Genomic DNA, 20,177 nt, shown 5'->3' on the forward strand with positions numbered 1-20,177 from the left:
TCGAAGCACAACAAGGCACAGCAGGTCCTAACAGAAACCACAAACATTTTAATCATATGAATGTGCATGAAATGTGAAAATAAATAGTGACTACTGGGAAAAATAATTAAAAAAATATATAATAATAGATTATTGCATTTAAATGGATAAGGAATCCAAAGTAGCCCTTGGCATCTGTACGAATTTTAAAACTTCACAGGACACGGCAAAAATGGATCCAGTCATGCAGCGTTCTTTCAAGTCCATTTTGGCCAGGCTCATCTTGTAGCTTTTTTTATTGGCTCTGTGCCAACCCCAACCTCACTTGCCATCATAGAACACAATTTACAGAAGCCGCTAGGACTGCATGCTACTTTAGTATGATATCGAGAGTGATATTCTGAGAAAATTGGTTTGATTTTTTATTATTGTGGTTTTGAGTTATTTAGCTTTTTATTCAGCCAAGCTTTCCTGGTTGCTAGGGTTTATGCTAGGGTACCAAATACCTTAGCAACAATGCATTGATTTGAAATAAGAGACTGGAATATGAACAGGAGAGGCCTGAATAGATAGAATAATAATAAAAATCCATATACCCTGTTCTTCTATGAGGGGGCTGCTATAATTGTGCAGTAGGAGTCCGTTAGCATTAGAAACTGACAGGTTAAAGGACATGTCAACCATTTTTATACTTTTTTGTACGAATGCAAACGTTTACTCTGCCCAACCCGAACCGCATTGTTAGCGCACGGAAATTCTGCTCCTGTTCCCTGCACCATCGCGTTCTATCTTCATAGATCTAAGCTTTTACCCCGCGGCCATTTTGTCCATGCTATTCACTTCCTTGATTTATTGCGCATGCGCATGCGTTCTGTACACCAATAGATTTTTATCCCTCTGAAGATCAGTGATCTTTTATCCCTCTGAAGCAGTGAAGTAGTTAAAGACTTTGGCTCTCTTCCAAGCTCCCTGCAGTCAGCAGCAGAAATATGAGCAAGGAGCTGGGGGAACAGAGTTAACGCTGACAATTCTAAAGTTGCCATAGCAACCACCAATGCTATTGCGAGATTGGTGGATAGCATGGATAGGCGTGTCATCAGAGCTCAGTGTTGCTCCGCGGCACAAAGTTTTTTTCCGACGCTGATTCCCCTGCACTGCGCATGTGCTAGATTGTGAATGAGGAACTGCGCATGTTCAGAATGCCAAGCAAGAGCGCTGATTCTGAAGGAAGGGGGGAGAGTGGCAGATCGTGGAGGAAACCTGCAGGACACTTAAATCAACAAAGCTCCTTTGTTGTTAACGTAAAGAGGACTGGAATGCTAGGTATGTGACTAATTCAATTAGGCTTTTTACTGAATAAAATCTCGTTTTAAGGGTTGACATGTCCTTTAAGTGGACAGTCAGGTTGCCAAAACAGTCAGGTTTAGAAACTTCAAGTGACAATTAAGCAGAACTATCAGCAAAAAATGATCAACATGACCTATAGGTAACTTTTAATGTAGAACATTTTGTCAGTATCACTTTAAGTATTCAAGCCAGTTGGAGTGGACAACTTTGCACGTGCACCTGCTACTTGAGAGTTCTAAAGGTCTGGGTGAGTTCCGACCAATTGTCCTACACTCCACTATCCCTTTGCAATTCCAGCATTTCTATTATGTGCTTCTCTTACATCATTTTTCATCCCAGATATCCTTTCCTTTCATGCATTTTTACATTTTCCCCCCATATTTCTATACCTCTTACCTCTTCCTGTGGTTCACCTTGTGGTTCTCTAAATCTCCAGCTTCTGCAGCCTCCTTTTGTTTTAATCATTTTGCTTTTCTTCCCATTTATACATTCTGCTACTCACCATAGTCTCACTTCTGTCCCTATATACTTCTTATTACTATCTTCTGGTTTCTTTTTGCAGTGGCACTGATTATCTTGTTGTTCACCTTGAAGTTAACTTTTAGTATGCTATAGGATGGACAATTGGACAACACAATTTGTCTTTATTATTTATTTCTTATAGTTTTTTAATTATTTGCCTTTTTCTTCTGACTCTTTCCAGCTTTCAAATGGGGGGGCATTGACCCCATCCCATCCAAACAAATGTTCCATAAGGCTACACATTTATTGCTATTGCTACTTTGTATTCCTCATCTTTCTGTTCAGACCTCTATTCATATTCCAGTCTCTTATTCAAATCAATGCATGGTTGCTAGGGTAATTTGGACCATAGCAACCAGATTGCTGAAATTGCAAACAGGAGAGCTGCTAAATAACTCCAAAGAAACCCACAAATAATAAAACATGAAAACCAATTGCAAATTGACTCAGAATATCACTCTCTACATCATGCTAAAAGTTAACTCAAAAGTGAACGACCCCTTTAAAGCATCAGCACTATGCCATACTTGCAGGTGAGCTTCTTTCTGGATAAGATGTGCAAGTGCATATTAAGTGTGTCAGTCTGTGTGTTTATGTAGAACTGCACACGTACGACCCAGTCAATTTGCTTGGTGGTTCATAGGACATTTGGTAATGCTCAACCTCCACAGATAACTACACAAATGTGCTGATGCAATATTAATATATATTAGGATGGATGATAAAATTATGTTTGATAGACATCAAGGAAAACTCACCTGCATTAGATCTGCATTTTCAAAAAGAGCCCCAGAGGCATCGGTTGATTGCTGTCTTCATCTACAAATGGACTGCCATTCAGATAAACCTCTCTTACTTTAGAGGGCTCAGAGGATGTTTTGTGACTAAACCCTACTCCATCCTCACGGTCATCTGTTAAGCCATTACGTGAAACCTCATTCAAATCAGAAAAGGGGGATGCAGAAGGACATGTATTAACGTTTCCAGCATTGCTTTCATTAGACGCTATGTTGTCGGTTTTGCTTATGAGTTCCTGTTCATCAGATTCCATCAGACCCTTTTCATCATTTTCCAACTTCTTTGGAGACTTTTTGTCTGTGTTTTTGCTAGAAACTGCCTGCAAAGAAAAAGGGTGGAAATTTAGAGTTAGTCATATGCATATGTGTATGTACATACACACACACAGTTAAAGAGAATAGAGGTCATTTACACAGGTGCAAAATTGTATACATTTACATGTTAGTTCACAAAGTTACTTGCACTAATACATGTTTCGGTTCAACCTGCAATCAAGTGCATGCAAATCTAACATACCAGGTAATTAATTAAACATAATCTGTTTGTAATACCACTCCATTTGATAACTGCCCTGCAACCAATATTCACAATTACATCTGGCCTTTTCTGCTGTAAGGATCAGATGATATTCATTTTTATAGAACCAACTTTAGTGAATGGAGGAATAATTAATCAGGTTCAAACCTGAGGCAAGACCAGGAGGTTAAGAACTTTGCAATCCCACAGCACCCAGTGTATCCATTGTTATTCTACTACAGCTATAGGGTGACATGAGCATCACTGTAATGAATAATTCATCAGAATTTGAGCATAGATGTCTAAGAGTACTTTTATATCAGTGTGTAAATAGAACACAAAATAAAAACACTAGCGCTGAAAATGATGCCATTTCATTGTACCTCTCAACACACCTGTCATAACAGGACAAATTCCAGGGGGAAAAGAATGTATGGTATAGGTATGGACCTATTATCCAGAATACTAAGGATATGGGGTTTTCTGGATAACAGATCTTTCCGTAATTTGGAACTTTATACCTTAAGTCTACTATAAAATCATGTAAAACATTGAATAAACCCAATAGGTTGATTTTGCTTCCAATAAGGATCTTCGTTTGGATCAAGTACAAGGTACTGTATTATTATTACAGAGAAAAAGGAAATCATTTTTAAAAACTTGGATTATTTGGATAAAATGGAGTCTATGGGAGACAGCCTTTTTTCGTAATTAGGAGCATTCTGGATAATGGGTTTTGTGATAACGAATCCTATACCGCTACTAAAAGCAGTGTAAAAGATTATATGAAAAGCTGCACTGCTAAGCTTTTTTTTCGTCTGCAAAATAATAACTTGTTTCACATTAGAATTCTATCCTCTGCTATACATTCATGTAACTCATTACATAGATTGATAAATACATGTGATTTTACACTGAGTATTGATGGCATTAAAGTGGTGATGGCTGATGTTTTTTCACCTTTATACATATGCCCCAAAGTGTTCACATTTATGTATCAACATTCATTAGGGGAGGGTGAAAGGAAGGAAAATAGGTGTTTCTGAGTTTCAATATTTTTTGAGGAGAAGCTGGAGAACTGTCCCCTGTGAAGTATTTTTCTCCAGAATTACGTGCAACGTTTCGGGGTGACCCCCTTTATCAAGCATACATACTGACCATAGTGCAAACAATATAAAGAGTGGGACTTTTTCACAGAATTTTGCTGTTTTAAACAACATGTTTTTATGTAATATTGTGTGATGTTTTTTAAAGTTTTTTTTAAAAAAACAACTTTGTCACATGCTATAAGGTCGAGAGCTTTGCCTTTCAAACTGATGTTGGTAATTGTGTATGCTAATTAATTTAATTGGTCACTCTTTATATTGTTTGCACTATGGTCAGTATGTATGCTTGAAGGGGGGTCACCCCGAAACGTTGCACGTCTGCACAAGAAATAAAAGCAAGAGAAAACCCTGCATTTCACTTGCCTTGAGTGCCAGAGTTTTTCTTATTCTACTATATTGGGGGTTGCCGTACCTCTACCCTGTGCACCAGGCGTTCTCTGTGAAGATATTAGAGTGTGCTCTGCTTCACCTTGTTCCTCATAAACATTTATCACATTGCTGCATGGAAGATCTGTTTATTGATAAGCAATGAAAACAAGAGATAAGGAGAACTCAACCCCCCTTTAGCCAAAAGTCCCCACTGGCCCCCGTTCGCTGGCCCCCCTCCCTGCCTGCCCCTTACACAGTCTTACCCGAATTGTGTCCCCTCTAGAAATACTGACAGCACATACAGAGTCAGAGCAGCGGAGCTCACGGGCAACATCTTTGGCTCTTCTGCACTATTCATAATGTCAGTGCCATAGTGGCGCATGCGCAAATGGAGCAATCTTCCGGTTCTCGACAACTGTGCATGCGCCGACAGTAACGGAAATTGCTGAAGGGAAGAAACCCGAAGACTCTGCATGTGCGGTCAGTATTTCTAGAGGGGACACAATTCGGGGGTAAGACTGTGCAGAGGGTAGGCAGGGAGGGGGGCCAGTGGGGACTTTTGGCTAAAGGGGGTTTAGTTCTCCTTTAAAGATGGAATGAGGCGAACACCAGAGGAAGCATTTTCTACAGTGGCAGAAAAACAATGATAATACTTAATGCAATTCCTGTCACTCTTAGCTTGGATATGAATGGCATCTGTCACTGTGCACATGGGTGGATTTCAACTTAAAGGGGTTGTTCACCTTTGAGTTAACTTTTAGTATGATGTAGAGAGTGATATTCAGAGACAATTTGCAATTGGTTTTCATTTTTTATTATTTGTAGTTTTTGAGTTATTTAGCTTTTTTACTTAGCAGCTCTTCATTCTCCATCATTCTCATTCTTATAAATAATCTGGTAACTAGGATCCAAATTTCTGTAGCAACCATGCATTTATTTGAATAAGAAACGGGAATGTTAATAGGAGAGGACCCAGTGCCGGGCCACGCTGGGCAGACGCCCTAGGCAGGCTCGGCACCTGTGTAGTGTGCGCGCGCATGTGCGAATCTACGCTCGCGTGCGCACAAAGCGCGAAAAAGGCATAGAGTCGGGCAAGTAAGGGAAACGGACTTAGTCAACAGAGGAGGTACGTGCCTGGCGCCCTCCCAGCTTTGCGCTCTAGGCACGTGCCTACTCTACCTACCCCTAGTTCCAGACCTGAGGGGACCTTACTAGAAAATATGAGAAATTTGCTTTATAGATGGGGTCAGCGGCGCCCATTTGAAAGCTGGAAAGAGAAGGAGAAAAAGGCAAATAATTATGAAAGTATAAAAAATAAAGAATGAAACCCAATGGAAAAGTTGCTTAGAATTGGTCATTCTATTACATACTAAAAGTTTACTAAAAGGTGAACCACCCCTTTAAGCTAACTTTTAGCAAGTTATAGAATGGCAAATTCTAGGCATCTTTTATCTCTTTTATTATTTGCCTTCTTCTTCTGACTCTATTTAGTTTTCAAATGGGGGTCACTGACCCCATCAAAAAAAACAAATGCCCTGTAAGGCTACAAATGTATTGTTATTGCTACTTTTTATTACTCCTCTTTCTATTGAGGCCTCTTCTATTCCAGTCTCTTATTCAAATCAGTGCATGGTTGCTAGGGTAATTTGGACCCTAACAACCAGATGGCAAAAATTGCAAAATAAAAAGCTAAATAACTCAAAAACCACCAATAATAAAAAATGAAAACCAATTGCAAATTGTCTCAGAATATCTCTCTCTCTCTCTCTACATCATACTAAAAGTTAATTTAAAGGCGAAGAACCCCTTTAAAACATACTGCGATTGGATTATCAACCCTTCCAGTACCAATAGTCAGGGCACATTAAATGTTACAAAACACAAGAGTAGGCAAAGCAAGCAGAAAAAGGAGGAGCCCTGTATGGAACAATAGCAGACAGTATGAACCTGGCCATGTCAATGTTACTCGCCAGAGCCCTCATTATGCAGATGGTTGGCACAAGTGCAGGCAGCAAGGACAGTGCTGGACAAATGCAGGTCCTTACTAGGCACCCTTAGTCACATGGTCTGCTGTACTCTTATTAAACCACAGTTTCCCATTATGCTTTACTAAAGGGGTCGTTCACCTTTAAATTTATTTTCAGTATGGTATAGAATGGCTAATTCTAAGCAACTTTTTAATTGGTCTTCACAGTTTATTTTTTTTTATAGTTTTTGAATTATTTGCCTTTTTCTTCTGTCTCTTTCCAGTTTTCAAATGGGGTAACTGATGTTATCTAAAAAGAAATGTTCTCAATTCAGGCCCTCTCCTTTTCATATGCCTGTCTCCTATTCAAATCAATGCATGGTTGCTAGGGTTATTTGGACCCTAGCAACCAGTTTGCTGAAATTACAATGTGGAAGCTGCCGAACAAAAAGCTAAATGACTGAAAAACAACAACTAATAGAAAATGAAAACCAATTGCAAATTGTCTCAGAATATCAATCTCTACATCATACCATGAGTTAACTTAAAGGTCAACAACCCCTTTAATGCGATTTACAGAATCACATTAATATCTGCTCGATAAGATAGGTGCCTGCTGTGACAGAGTAAAGAGAGAACCAATACCCCCATGAGCACCATCAGCTGCCAATCCAACTATTCAAGTCACAGCTATATAGTTAAAGGACAAGTCAACCCAAAATAAATATTTGCCTAATAAAAGAAAACATGATTCTAAGCAACTTTCCGATTGTCTTGTCTTACATTGTATCAACAGTCTGAGCCATCAGGGCAGAGAATAGAAAGGGACAAACACTGCTTTCAGTAGCAATACATATACAAAGAACTTAAAAACCATAGAAAAAATGTCAAGAATGTATATTGCAAAGTTGCTTAGAATTATGTTTTCTTTTAGTATGCAAAATAATTGTTTTGGTTGACATTCCCTTTAAATCTCCTTGGGTGATGTGGCTAACCACAGATTTTACTTGCAGTTAGTCCTCTTGAAATATATATAGATACATATGGCCTTGAAGCAGCTATATGAAGGGCATAACCATTTATTAGAAGAAATAGGAGACATCTAGACAGATCTGATCATGTGTATTTGGGGGGGGGGGTGCAAGGTCATCCAGTTAACCAATGGAATCATCTCACAACAGAATTAATACATTTTGATGACACTCTGTATCAGATGAGGTTAATCCATACGTAATTCTGTTTTCAGATTGATGCTGCCTAAGCAACTATAAGTAGATTTTCAATGTACCCTAGTACAATGGGATGTTTGCCTCAGTTTCAGCCACACTGTACAATATGGTACAGATATATGTGTGTGAGCAAAAGTCAGGGCTATAATCATTTATAAATTTGCATTCATTTGAACTGATTGCAACTAAACTATGAATGGCGCTGCAAGGAATGTTTTTCCAGATACTTATACAGAATAAGCAAGTAAAACAAGGTGCTGAAGAGCACTTACAGATATGCTAAGGGTAGAGGGAAATAAGTGTTTTTCTGGAAGCTAAAAATTAGGGATGCACTGAATCTACTACTTTGGGATTCGGCCAAACCCCCTGAATCCTTTGTGATAGATTCGGCTGAATACAGAACCAAATCCTAATTTGCATATAAAAATCAGGATCGGCGAGTTCACTTAAAAATGTTTTTACTTCCTTGTTTTGTGACGAAAAGTCACATGATTTTAAAGGAAACATATTATGTAAAAAAACAAGAATGTACCAGTGTATTAAACTCTTTTAGATATAGAAGGAATGTTCTTTAAAAAGTTGTGTTTTTTGGTTACTTTATTGAAAAATTCTGCAATAACCCTCCTAGTCCTGCCCATCTGTTCTACTTCCTGCTGCCTCCTTTCCCAGGCTGTGCAGGGGAGCTTGTGGCACTCTGTACACTGCACTGTAGGATAGGAACCAATCAGCAGCTAGGCTGACCTGATAGGGAACTGAAGCATGCCTTTGCTTGTGTGACTGCAGGGCTGTGATTGGTTATCCCACTCCTACTTTTACTGTGCCTCTGGCAGGGACCTTTAGGACACAGACACACCCACCCTTTATTTGAAAAAGGAGAACATCTATGGGGATTTCAAATAAAGGGGCTAATTTTGAAGACAATATTAATTTACAACTAAAAGTAAAACCAGCCCCATATATAGGGATGCACCAAAGTCCCTATTGTGAAAGAATCGGCCGAATACCGAACCGAACCCTAATTTGCATATGCAAATTAAGGGTGGAAAGAATTTACTTCCTTGTTTTGTGACAAAAAGTCACGTGATTTCCCTCCCCACTCCTAATTTGCAGCAAATTAAGGTCCGGATTCAGTTCGGCCGGGCAGAAGGATTCAGCAGAATCCGAATCCTGCTGAAAAAGGCAAATCCTGGACGAATCCCGAACCGAATCCTGGATTCGGTGCATCCTTACCCATATAGTATACATTATTGCCTACAAAATTAGAGGGGTTTCATATATCGCATGTCTCCTTTAAGGATTTGGTTCATCCAGGCACGAGGATTTGGGCGAATCCTGGTGAAAAAGGAAATATCCGGGCCGAAAACCGAACCAAATCCTGGATTCAGCGCATCCCTACTAAAAATAGGATACAGAAAAGAGTTACTGCAAAAACGACATGACTGTACCTTGGAGATCTCCAGCCACTGACAGTGGGAGCATGGACCATCAACTCTTTGGCACTAAATCCATCTTCATGCCCAGATGAACTTACAACAACAAATCCAAGCTTGTGGGGCATTATGCAGGTCTATAGGTAAAACAATCACATGTCACTCAAAGCACAGCATTTAAACCATCTCAGCTAAAGCTTGAAAACAGATAAATCTAGAAATGTACTATATGCCTATGGTTTACTGTGTTACCTCAGTAGAGCAGTAGCCATATAATGGGCTCATTAATATCACTGCCCTCAAACATGACCTTAACGGCTCCATATCTTTTCTTATCTTAAGCGGCTTTCACTGGTCAGCAAAAAACAGAGGGTACTGTACCACTAGTCTATCATAATCTTTGTTGGGGTATTAGACCTAAATCTCTTCTGTTTTATTGCAGTTTGGCGATACAACTTTATTAGTTTAGAAGGTTGTCCCAAAATGTCTAAAATTGCCTGCCATTCCCATCATATAAGCACCTGTCATGCTAGTGCTTAAAGGCAGAGGTGGGTAAATGCAGTAGCAGTGCCAGATATAGAAACGAATGTACTTTATACTGATGCGCCAAACCAGATATGTATTAAAATGTGCAATGGAGATGGTACACTGGTATTTACCACTTACTACAGGGCCGCTGTCTGTGTATAAATGAAAATGTAACCGACGAATCAAAGCAAATGAAATTGTCCTATGGATTAAACTACTTAAGTCACTAGGAGTTAAACTATTAGCTATATTGTAGGGCTGCTGAAAGATGACAGGCATAGACAGTCACTACTTCAAGGAGAAGTAAAGTCATTTTACCTTGGGGTGCAACAAGTTAGGCATCGACCAAGTGGTTATATTTGCTTACCTGACACCCCGAGCCGGTGCTCCTATCAGCAGAAAACTGTACTGATCCTATTTTATTAGGGGTGACATCACTAAACACTAGGGATGCACCGAATCCACTTTTTGGGATTCGGCCGAATCCCTGAATCCTTCATGAAAGATTCGGCCGAATACTGAACCGAATCTGCATATTCAAATTAGGGGAGGGTAAGGAAAAGGTGGGGGAAATGTTTTTTTACTTCCTTGTTTTGTGACAAAAATTCACGTGATTTCCCTTCCCACATCTAATTTACATATGCAAATTAGGATTTGGTTGGGCCATGCACAAGGATTTCGACCGAATCCGAATCCTGCTTAAAAAGGCCCAATCCTGACCAAATCCGGATTCGGTGCATCCCTACTAAACACAATTAGGGTACTGGAAGTCACAGAATAATTCCACCACTTTACAAAAGTATGAGGCTGAAGGCAGAATTATTTCTTAATAAACAAGTTATGGAGAGTCACTTGATGCAAATGACTTCACTAAGCATGACTGATGACATCCAGGGTCGGACTGGGGGGCCCTGGGGCCACCGGGACCTCTGTCCAGGGCCCCCTCTGGCCCCCCTACTGTGAGGTGCCGATCGGGCCACACGCATGAATGCGCACACAGCGCGCATGCGCGAACAGCAGGCACATGCGCTGCGCCGAAAGAAAACTTTTTTTTTTTTTTAGAATTCCTATATCAGAAGAGGGGTCTGGCCCGGCAGGGCCCATGAGGGTCGGGGCCCACGGGGTTTTTTCCCGGTTTCCCGCGGGGCCAGTCCGACACTGATGACATCACACAGCTCACTTTATAAAGTCAAAGTTTACAGGACATTGATGGCTTACGAGTATTGTATATATATATTAGGGATGCACCGAATCCAGGATGCGGTTTGTCATTCAGCCTTTTTCAGCAGGATTTGGATTCCCCAAAATCCTTGGGCCTAGCCGAACCAAATTTGCATATGTAAATTAGGGGCGGGTAGGGATATCACGTGACTTTTCATTTCCAAGGAAAAAAAAACTTAGTTTGTGACGAATCCCAAATAGTGGATTTGGTGCATTCCTAATATATATATATATATATATATATATATATATATATATATATATATATATATATATATATATATATAGGCAGGGGTATTCAGGTTTTATCAAAATGAAGACGTTTCTCCAATCTTAACATTGTCACGTACAAATAAAGACAATGAAGATCTTAAAGGGGAACTATCGCGAAAATGAATATAAATTAATTATTAATATAAGCTTCATCGTACTGAAACTTGGTAAATACAATCAATTAAAAATTCTATATCGTTTCTGAAATAAAGTTTATCCTCACTATCCCTCTCTCAGCATCTGTTTCTCTTCATTCTCTCTTCATGCAGCAGTTGGGTGTCAGATAATCACTGACAGTTACATCCAATAGATCTTATAGGGGGGTTCCCTTTGTGATCAGATGTATTAGAATTGATTCAAATCACTAATTCCACTTCAAACAAATAGTGTGAGCTGTAACACATGTTCTAGACAAAAGGAGCCTCCTATAAGAGATGTTGGATTGAGATGTCCTTCACACTCACACTCACAACTCCTGCATGAAGAAACAATGAAGAGGCAGATGCTGAGAGGAGGAGACAAAAGGAATTCGAATATTTCAGAAATGGTTTCGAATTTTTAATTGATATTAAAATAACATCTTATTTGTGTGATGATGAAGCTTCTATGAAATGTTCATGTACCGCTAGTTCCCCTATCAATGGCCTGTGTGGAAGTGGAGGAGCCCAGTGTTCCGGCAAAGGGAACTGTTCGCTATGTATTAAGGCATGAAAAGTGATGGGCAGCAGCAGCAGCAGCAGGTAACGCCCCACAGCCCCATGGAACCTGCTGGAACCGACATAAAGGCAACTGTGCGCGCCCTCAGCCCAAATCACTTACCCGGACTCTAAAGCCCTTGACGCTACGAGACAGGAAGCGGCGAATGCCGGGAACTCCTTCAGGTCACGCAATAATCCCCCCGATTCAAGCAGAATTATTCACAGCACAAAACAAACTTCACCGCTCCTAAGGCCTGACGGACTTTCTGTCGCAAGGCCTGAGTTTTAATCGCTGCACAAAATATCAGTAGCCGAGTCCCAGGGGCGATACACAGAACCGGCCCGCGTTCCACCGCTCCTTCTCTCCCATCTCCATAACCACCGCTTGACAACAACCCAAGTACTGCGCAAGCGCGAAATGACTTGAAGCAAAGCATTCTGGGAGATGGAGTTCGGCTGCGAACCGGAGCGCTTGGTTATGCGGCAGAGCGCAGGGAAGGAGTGAGCATGCGTGTCAGGAGATAAGAATGGTATAGTAGCTGTACCTCCGCCGAGAAAAAAGATCCGGTGTTACAAACCAGGACATTACACATCGAGCAGAAGTACGGGATTGCCTGCAAGAACCTGGCGGAACTGAAGCAGAAGGCATGCAGGAAATGTCACGTGTGTCTGTGTGTAGATAGAAGGGACTGGGATATGAGTTCAGCTGCCCGAACACTCGCTCTGAGGGTACAAGTAGCTTTGCCATTGTGCCATGTTACCATAGCGGTTCGTTGATAAGGGACTACTTTGGCTACTTATTCTGCTCCAGTTTAGCTGCTTAAAGGGAATCTTACCCCAAAACATTTTTATTGCGCAATGGAAGCAGCATTTATACATTTGTAACTGTATTTGCACTGGAAAGCAGAATGAGTTATTATTTCTTTTCCCTGGTTGTGACTGGTGAAACAATGTAGCACAACATCAGTTTCCTCCACGTTTGTTCATCAGCTGCTATTGTGCTACTTACACTCAGAACAAGCAATGTAGACAATATAAGCTGCTTTCAGTGACAATTGCATTTAGTTATAACTTTAAAAACCACTACAACACTGTAAGTTTCTTTACCTTTATATTTACCTTTATATATAGATGTCATGAATTTTAGAGTTTTTTTTATACCTTAAATGGTTTCTTATCTAAAGGGATACTGTCATGGGAAAACATGTTTTTTTTCTCAAAACACATCAGTTTATAGTGCTGCTCCAGCAGAATTCTGCACTGAAATCCATTTTTCAAAAGGGCAAACAAATTTTGTTATATTCAGTTTTGAAATCTGAGATGGGGCTAGGCATATTGTCAATTTCCCAGCTGCCCCCAGTCATGTGACTTGTGCTCTGATGAACTTCAGCCACTCGTTACTGCTGTACTGCAAGTTGGAGTGATATCACCCCCTCCCTTTCCCCCCAGCAGCCTAACAACAGAACAATGGGAAGGTAACCAGATAGCAGCTCCCTAAAACAAGATAACAGCTCCCACTGAGACTGCTCCAGTTACATTAAGTAGGAGAAATAACAGCCTGCCAGAAAGTAGTTCTATCCTAAAGTGCAGGCACATGTCACATGACTGGGGCAGCTGGGAAACTGACAATATATCTTACCCCATGTCTGATTTCAAAATTGAATATAAAAAAATCTGTTTGCTCTTTTGAGAAATGAATGTCAGTGCAGAATTCTGCTGAAGCAGCACTATTAACTGATGTGTTTTAGAAAAAAACTTGTTTTTTCATGACAGTATCCCTTTAAGAACTTGAATGGAAAAATATGAATCAGCAAGGTCGGGGGTTGACGACCCAAAAACTCTAATTGATCGAGTTTTTGGCGGAAAAAACCTTGAACTTTCGGGCAATACCCTCTGAAAAAACTCGACATCATGAAAACTATTTAAAACTGATTTAAGGGACCTCTGTCATTCTAGCTATTTTTAGAGTAGGGTTATAATAAATCTCTTTTTTTTTTAAAAACGTGAAAAATTTGTTGTGTTTTTTCACCGGAACAATGGATTTTTGACCAAAAAATTAACCTTGAAAACATGAATTATTGTGGAAAAAAACAACTTGATCCTTCATGAATCTGCCCCTCAGTCATCTGGGAACCTTCATTGGAAAAAACCCCACAATATCCCCCCCCCCTGTCAGACATATTTATTGGAAGAGAAGCAAAATCCACGTTGGTCATGTCATAACCACACCCATCTTTGTTACATGACGTTAAGGGGGTTATTTACTAAACTCCTGGGAGCAGGCACACGGATCGCTTTGTTTTCCGAAGTTGTCCGTAGTTTCCTCACGAGGAAACTTTGGGCGACTTCGGAAAACAAAGCGCTCCATGTGCCTGCCCCCAGGCAATTTACATTTTAGCTGGCGGAAGGCAGATCGAGGAGATTAGTCGCCACGAAGAAGAGATTTGTCGCCTGGCGACTAATCTCCCCGAATCTGCCTGTGTGGCCAGACCCTTAGACTTCACTCTACTAGATACTGCATAGGCTCCCTACTATTCCTCCTTTTCAACAATACTAAATACTTTCCTTTGATGCAGATGCCTGCACTTCTAAACATTCCATCAATCATTACAGTAATAGAGAAAGCAGAATTATTTCAGAACCTGGACCACATGCAAGTGTCACTTTGTATTGGTGCTTTGTACACAGCGTCTTCAGCCAAACTGTCCCATTACAGCTATAGATCCAAATATATACATCTCAATCCATAGTTTTGTTTTTCTTTATTTTTATACATAATTTTACACCTATGCAAAGCTTAGGGACCCCAACTCTCACCCATAAGTGTTCAGTTTTAACTCTCCGCTAACTTATGTTTTGTATTACACAAGGCAAACCATACACTTTTGGTGGCCCCCAGTTCCAAGCCTCCAACAGTGGGGTACTGGCAGGTCTTGTAGCTTACAACAAAGATTCCTGATTCCCCAGCCTCTCCAATTTCTAAGCTTGGTGTCCGGAAGAGAGGTCGGCACCTCTCCAATATGGATAAGAACAAAAGAATCACCAGACACTCGACAGCAGGTGAAGCGGGGCGAACCCCTGAGTGTTTAATTAAAGTCTTGTGATGTAATGTTTTGGGGGCGGACCCCTTCATCAGACATGCAAAGTAGCGTGCACACGCCTCAGAAATAGCCCTCATAATTAAGAACAATTACAACATGTTAACAATTCAGATTTCCTGATGCAAAGCACCGGCATATGCCAATGCATTTATGGATTCATTTGTGAACACTCATATTTTACAACAAGAAAGAAACATAACGTCAAAGTTTTTTTTACTTGTGACAGTACTAACATTGTGTACTGTATTAAATGCCCGTGTGGGTTGGCGGATATAGGGCAGACAGGCAGAAGTATAAAAATACATTTAAACGAACACAAATCAGTTATCCGCAACCATGTACCCCCAAAGAGGAGGAAAGAACAGGGTCAGAGGAAAAAAAAGAAAAGAAACTAATCTGGCACGACATTTTCACCAACAGGGACGTAGGCTTGTCAATTGAGATGGCAAATCTTAGAAAAAGTAAATGGCAGCAACCAGAAGGAAATAAAAAAGAGACTATTACAAAAGGAGTGCTTCTGGATATGGCTGCTACAGGCAAAACAGCCACAAGGGTTTAAACGAGGAGATTAACTTGAATTGTTACTTATAAATCTATTTGTATCTATTATGTTCCTGTACCTAATTTGTTGTAGTTACAATGTTTCATTTATCCCCTCAGTGAACGAGACTAAGACCAGGAAAGTTTTCACTCAGGGTGAAGTAGTTCCTTTTCCTTTATTATTAGTATTGTTGTTCTTAAACTTTGTACTCTTTTTGATATGTGTAAATGTTTTTAACTTTATTATCACTGGTTTTTAGGCAATATTGTATCTTGCATTAACATGTTGGATAAACTGATTAATGGAACAGAAGAAAACACTGGATACTTTCACATATATGCGGATCACAGGATGGTTTTATCCACCGATTTTTATTCATAATGTCTTTTCACAATTTTTTTTATTCATAATGCTATCTTTTATCATATTATGTAATACACAAGTGGTTACTAGTAAATTATTGTTTTTGGCAAGCATGTTGTGGCTTTGCATCAGGAAATCTGAATTGTTAACATGTTGTAATTGTTCTTAATTATGAGGGCTATTTATGAGGCGTGTGCACGCTACTTTGCATGTCTGACGAAGGGGTCCACCCCCAAAACGTTACATCACAAGACTTGAAATAAACACTCAGGGGTTCGCCCCGCTTCACCTGCTGTCGAGTGTCTGGTGATTCTTTTGTTCTTGTACTAGCAGGACTCCCACCCGGAGCCACATTCATGGAGAGTGGGCTAAGCTGCTGCCAAAAAAGTGGTGGGGTTTTGGCAGCAGTTTGGTCGGCTGAGGTTTGTTTGTATAGGGAGTGGAGCCAGGTGGGTGTAGATTGCCTAATCTAATAGGATATTTATCAAATTTCTATCAAATCTATTAGCACCCTTTTAATAACTATGCCAGTGAATATTGAGCGGTTTCCTTTAGAGGAGGTTGCTCTAATATCAGAAGATTAACATCCTGTACTTATTTTGATATTTTAGTATTTTTGTCTGGGAATGCCTAGGTTGTAATGCCAGAAAAATGCACATTCTGTACTTACTTGATATTAGTATTTTTTGACTGGGATGTCGAGCTACAAACTCACAAAGGAAAACTTTGCCCCCAAAATGAATATTTAAGCAAGAGATAGTTTATATCATATTAAGTGGCATATTAAAGAATCTTACCAAACTGGTATACAGTAGAACCCCCATTATACGTTTTTCAGGGGACCAGAAAAAATTAATATAAAATCCAGGAAAATGTAAAATCAGGGAAACGTATTATGCATAAATATAGGTGGGACCACAAAACAACAATGTAAAATGAGGGGAAACTTAAAATCAGGGGATGTAAAATGGGGGTTCTACTGTATATATTAAAGTAAATATTGCCCTTTTACATCTCGTACCTTGAACCCCCCATTTTATGATGGTCTCTGTGGCTGCCTCAGAGATCACCAGACAAGAAATACCGCAGCTCTAAGTGTAACAGAAAGAAGTGTGGGAAGCAAAAGACTGAACTCTGTTTTTTAATTGGCTCATGTGACCGAACATATATGGGTTGTTTGCTTTGTTTGTGTGCACCGTGAATCCTATGATCCCAGGGGCGGCCCCTTATTTTTTTAAAATGGCAATTTTCTATTTATGGTTACCCAATAGCACATACTACTAAAAAAGTATATTATTATGAAAATGGTTTATTTACATGAAGCAGGTTTTTACATATGGGCTGTTTTATGCAATATCTTTTTATAGAGACTACATTGTCTGGGGGGTATAGTTAGTTAAGTTAGAGTTCCTAACAGGGATAAAATCCAACCTAATGAAAATAACCTAATGAGAGTAATGGGGCTCAGCCTGCCCTTCTTATGGACTGACAACTTAAAATGTTTTGCCTCACTTAAAAGTATCATGTCCAGATTACAGACATTTCTGATAACTCTCAAAGTGTTGTTTATGCCCCCCCCCCGGCATACCGATAATCTGTAGTCCCTTTTATGGTGTCATCATTGTACAGTTGATATGCAGTAATATGGACACTTAAACTTATATTAGATTTTTTTCCCCTACTATGTGAAAAGTTCACTGCACTGGTTTTGTGCAAGTGATTGGGACTGGGTTGTATAATCCACAGGGGAAGAGGAGGAGGGCATATGGGATTTAACACAACTTACATTTTTTCACATATGGAATGATGAGGGATATCCTATAGTCAGCACCAACCATCTGTTTTTTGGTGTGCTATCACCATTAATGTGGATATGATCTTAAAAGTTCTTGTGGTAATGTGCGGGTGTGGTTTACAGTGGATGTGCTTTAAAAGGGGGGAGTGGTCAACACTGACTTCCATTATCGACTCTTTACCACGTAGGCCAGAACAATTTCGGCCCTCGGTACCACAGAAGTTGGTCAGCACTGACCTGCAGCAATTAACCAAACCAGGCTCCCTGTATACTTCTGCACGGTCTAAAATACTGGATTTTCTCTCTCTATTTTCATGCACTGGGCCTGCTTATAGCTCATAGTGATCTGATTTGTAGTTATGGAGGAAATTTAACAGCTAATATAGTAATTCATGTAGCTAAAATAACTGGAAACAGTATATGCTATTCAATGTACAGTATCTAAACGACTCTTTGGCTAGATGAATACATGTTTGGACCAAGAAGCTTTGTATTTAAATATGCCCCAAGGGCCTTGGAAAATTTGCAAGCGGTAAATCATAACTGGATTAAGATTTTAAAGTGGACAGTTCTAAAGGGCAACTAGTACATCATCACATACAATAGTTATTTATTAGAAACTTATCAGGACTGCACCAGGTTTGAAATACCAACATGCCTAGATATGGACTAAGAGATCATAAGGAATTCCTTTGATTCTACACTCCAATAATTCAGCCCTAATTTATACTCTGCCTCTTTGACCCACATTATCTTGTACCTTATCTGCAGATCCCCTGGTAAATGACTGACACATAGATTGATATTCCTTTTTGTTGCCTTTTTTATGAGCTGAATGTTGTATATATACCAAAAGGGTTGCCCTGTAACAGGGGTTGAAAGTGAAATCTCTGATTAATCATGGACTTATTCCAGGTCATGATTTCTCATTGCATTTGAATATTAAAAGGCCCATTAATGGCTATTAATACCAGAATAGTATAAACAAGTTCCCCTCTGTGTAGTATTTCTCTCTAGATTACGTTTGGCAATCGTTTCGGGGGACCCCTTTATCCAGCATACATAGCCTGACCATAGTGCAACCAAGATAAAGAGTGGACTTTTTCACAGAATTTTTGCTGTTCAAACAAACTGTTGTTTATGTATATTGTTGTGAAATGTTTTTTAAAGTTTTTTTTTAAAAAACAACTTTTCCTCACATGCTATTAAGTGATTGTCGAGACTTTGCCTTTCAAACTGAATGTTGTAATTGTGTATGCTAATTAATTTAGTGGTCACTCTTTATATTGTTTGCCACTATGGTAGTATGTTATGCTTGAAGGGGGTCACCCCGAAACGTTGCACGTCTGCACAGAAATAAAGCAAGGGAAACCCTGATTTAACTTTGCCTCGAGTGCCCGAGTCTCTTTCTTATTCTACTATATATTGGGGCGTTGCCGTACACTCTACCCCTGTGCACCAAGGCTCGTTCTCTGTGAAGGTATTAGAGTGTCCATCTGCTTTCACCTTTCCTCATAAACATTTATCACATTGCTGCATGATGATCTGTTTACTGATAAGCAATGAAACAAGGATAACGAGAATAAAAAAAAAAAAAAAAAAAAAAAAAATTCAAAAATAAAAAAAAAATAAAAAAAATAGAGAAATAAACCCCCTTTAGCCAAAGTCCCACTGGCCCCGTTCCCGCTGCCCCACTCCCTGCCTGCCCTTACACAGTCTTACCCGAATTGTGTGCCCCTAGAATACTGACAGACATATCAGAGTCATTAGCATGGAGCTTCACAGCAACATCTGTGCTCTTCTGCACTATTCATAATGTCGTGCCATAGTGGCCTATGCGCATGGAGAAAATCTTCCGTTCTCGGCAACTGCGCATGCGCCGACCCAGTAACGGAAATTGCTGAGGGAGAAGACCGAAGACTTGCGCATGTGCGTCCAGTATTTCTAGAGGACACAATTCTGCGTAAGACTGTGCAGGGGTAGGCAGGAGGGGGCCAGGTGGACTTTATGGTATAAGGGGTTTGTTCTCCTTTAAAGATGGAATTGAGGCGAACACCAGAGAAGCATTGTTTACAGTGGCACGAAAAAACATTATATACACTAATGCAATTCCTGTCACTTTAGCTTGAATATGAATGGCATCTGTTTCAACTGTGCACATGGTGATTCAAACTTTAAAGGGTTGTTCACCTTTGAGTGAACTTTATTATGATGTAGAGAGTGATATTCAGAAGGACAAATTTGCAATTGTTTTCATTTTTTTATATTTGTTTTTTGATTATTTAGCTTTTTTACTTAGCAGCTCTTTATTCTCCACATTCTCATTCTTATAATAATCTGGTAACTAGGATCCAAATTTCTGTAGCACATGCACTTTATTTGAATAAGGAAACCG

The 20,177-nt window shown here is 39.8% G+C and overlaps 1 protein-coding gene across 1 annotated transcript; it reads right to left on the reverse strand.

Annotated features, from left to right (window-relative positions):
* Positions 1-2,611: 2,611 nt before the first annotated feature.
* Positions 2,612-13,180, reverse strand: LOC121395581 (UPF0688 protein C1orf174 homolog). The gene is made up of 2 exons (XM_041569393.1): positions 12,225-13,180; positions 2,612-2,965 (listed from the first exon to the last, which is right to left on the reverse strand). Exons 1-2 carry the CDS (start codon positions 12,417-12,419, stop codon positions 2,612-2,614), a joined length of 549 nt encoding a protein of 182 aa, XP_041425327.1. The 5' UTR covers positions 12,420-13,180.
* Between the last annotated feature and the right edge of the window lie 6,997 nt (positions 13,181-20,177).

This window comes from Xenopus laevis, chromosome 7L (genome assembly GCF_017654675.1).
Source record: "Xenopus laevis strain J_2021 chromosome 7L, Xenopus_laevis_v10.1, whole genome shotgun sequence".
Taxonomy (NCBI): Eukaryota; Metazoa; Chordata; class Amphibia; order Anura; family Pipidae; genus Xenopus; species Xenopus laevis.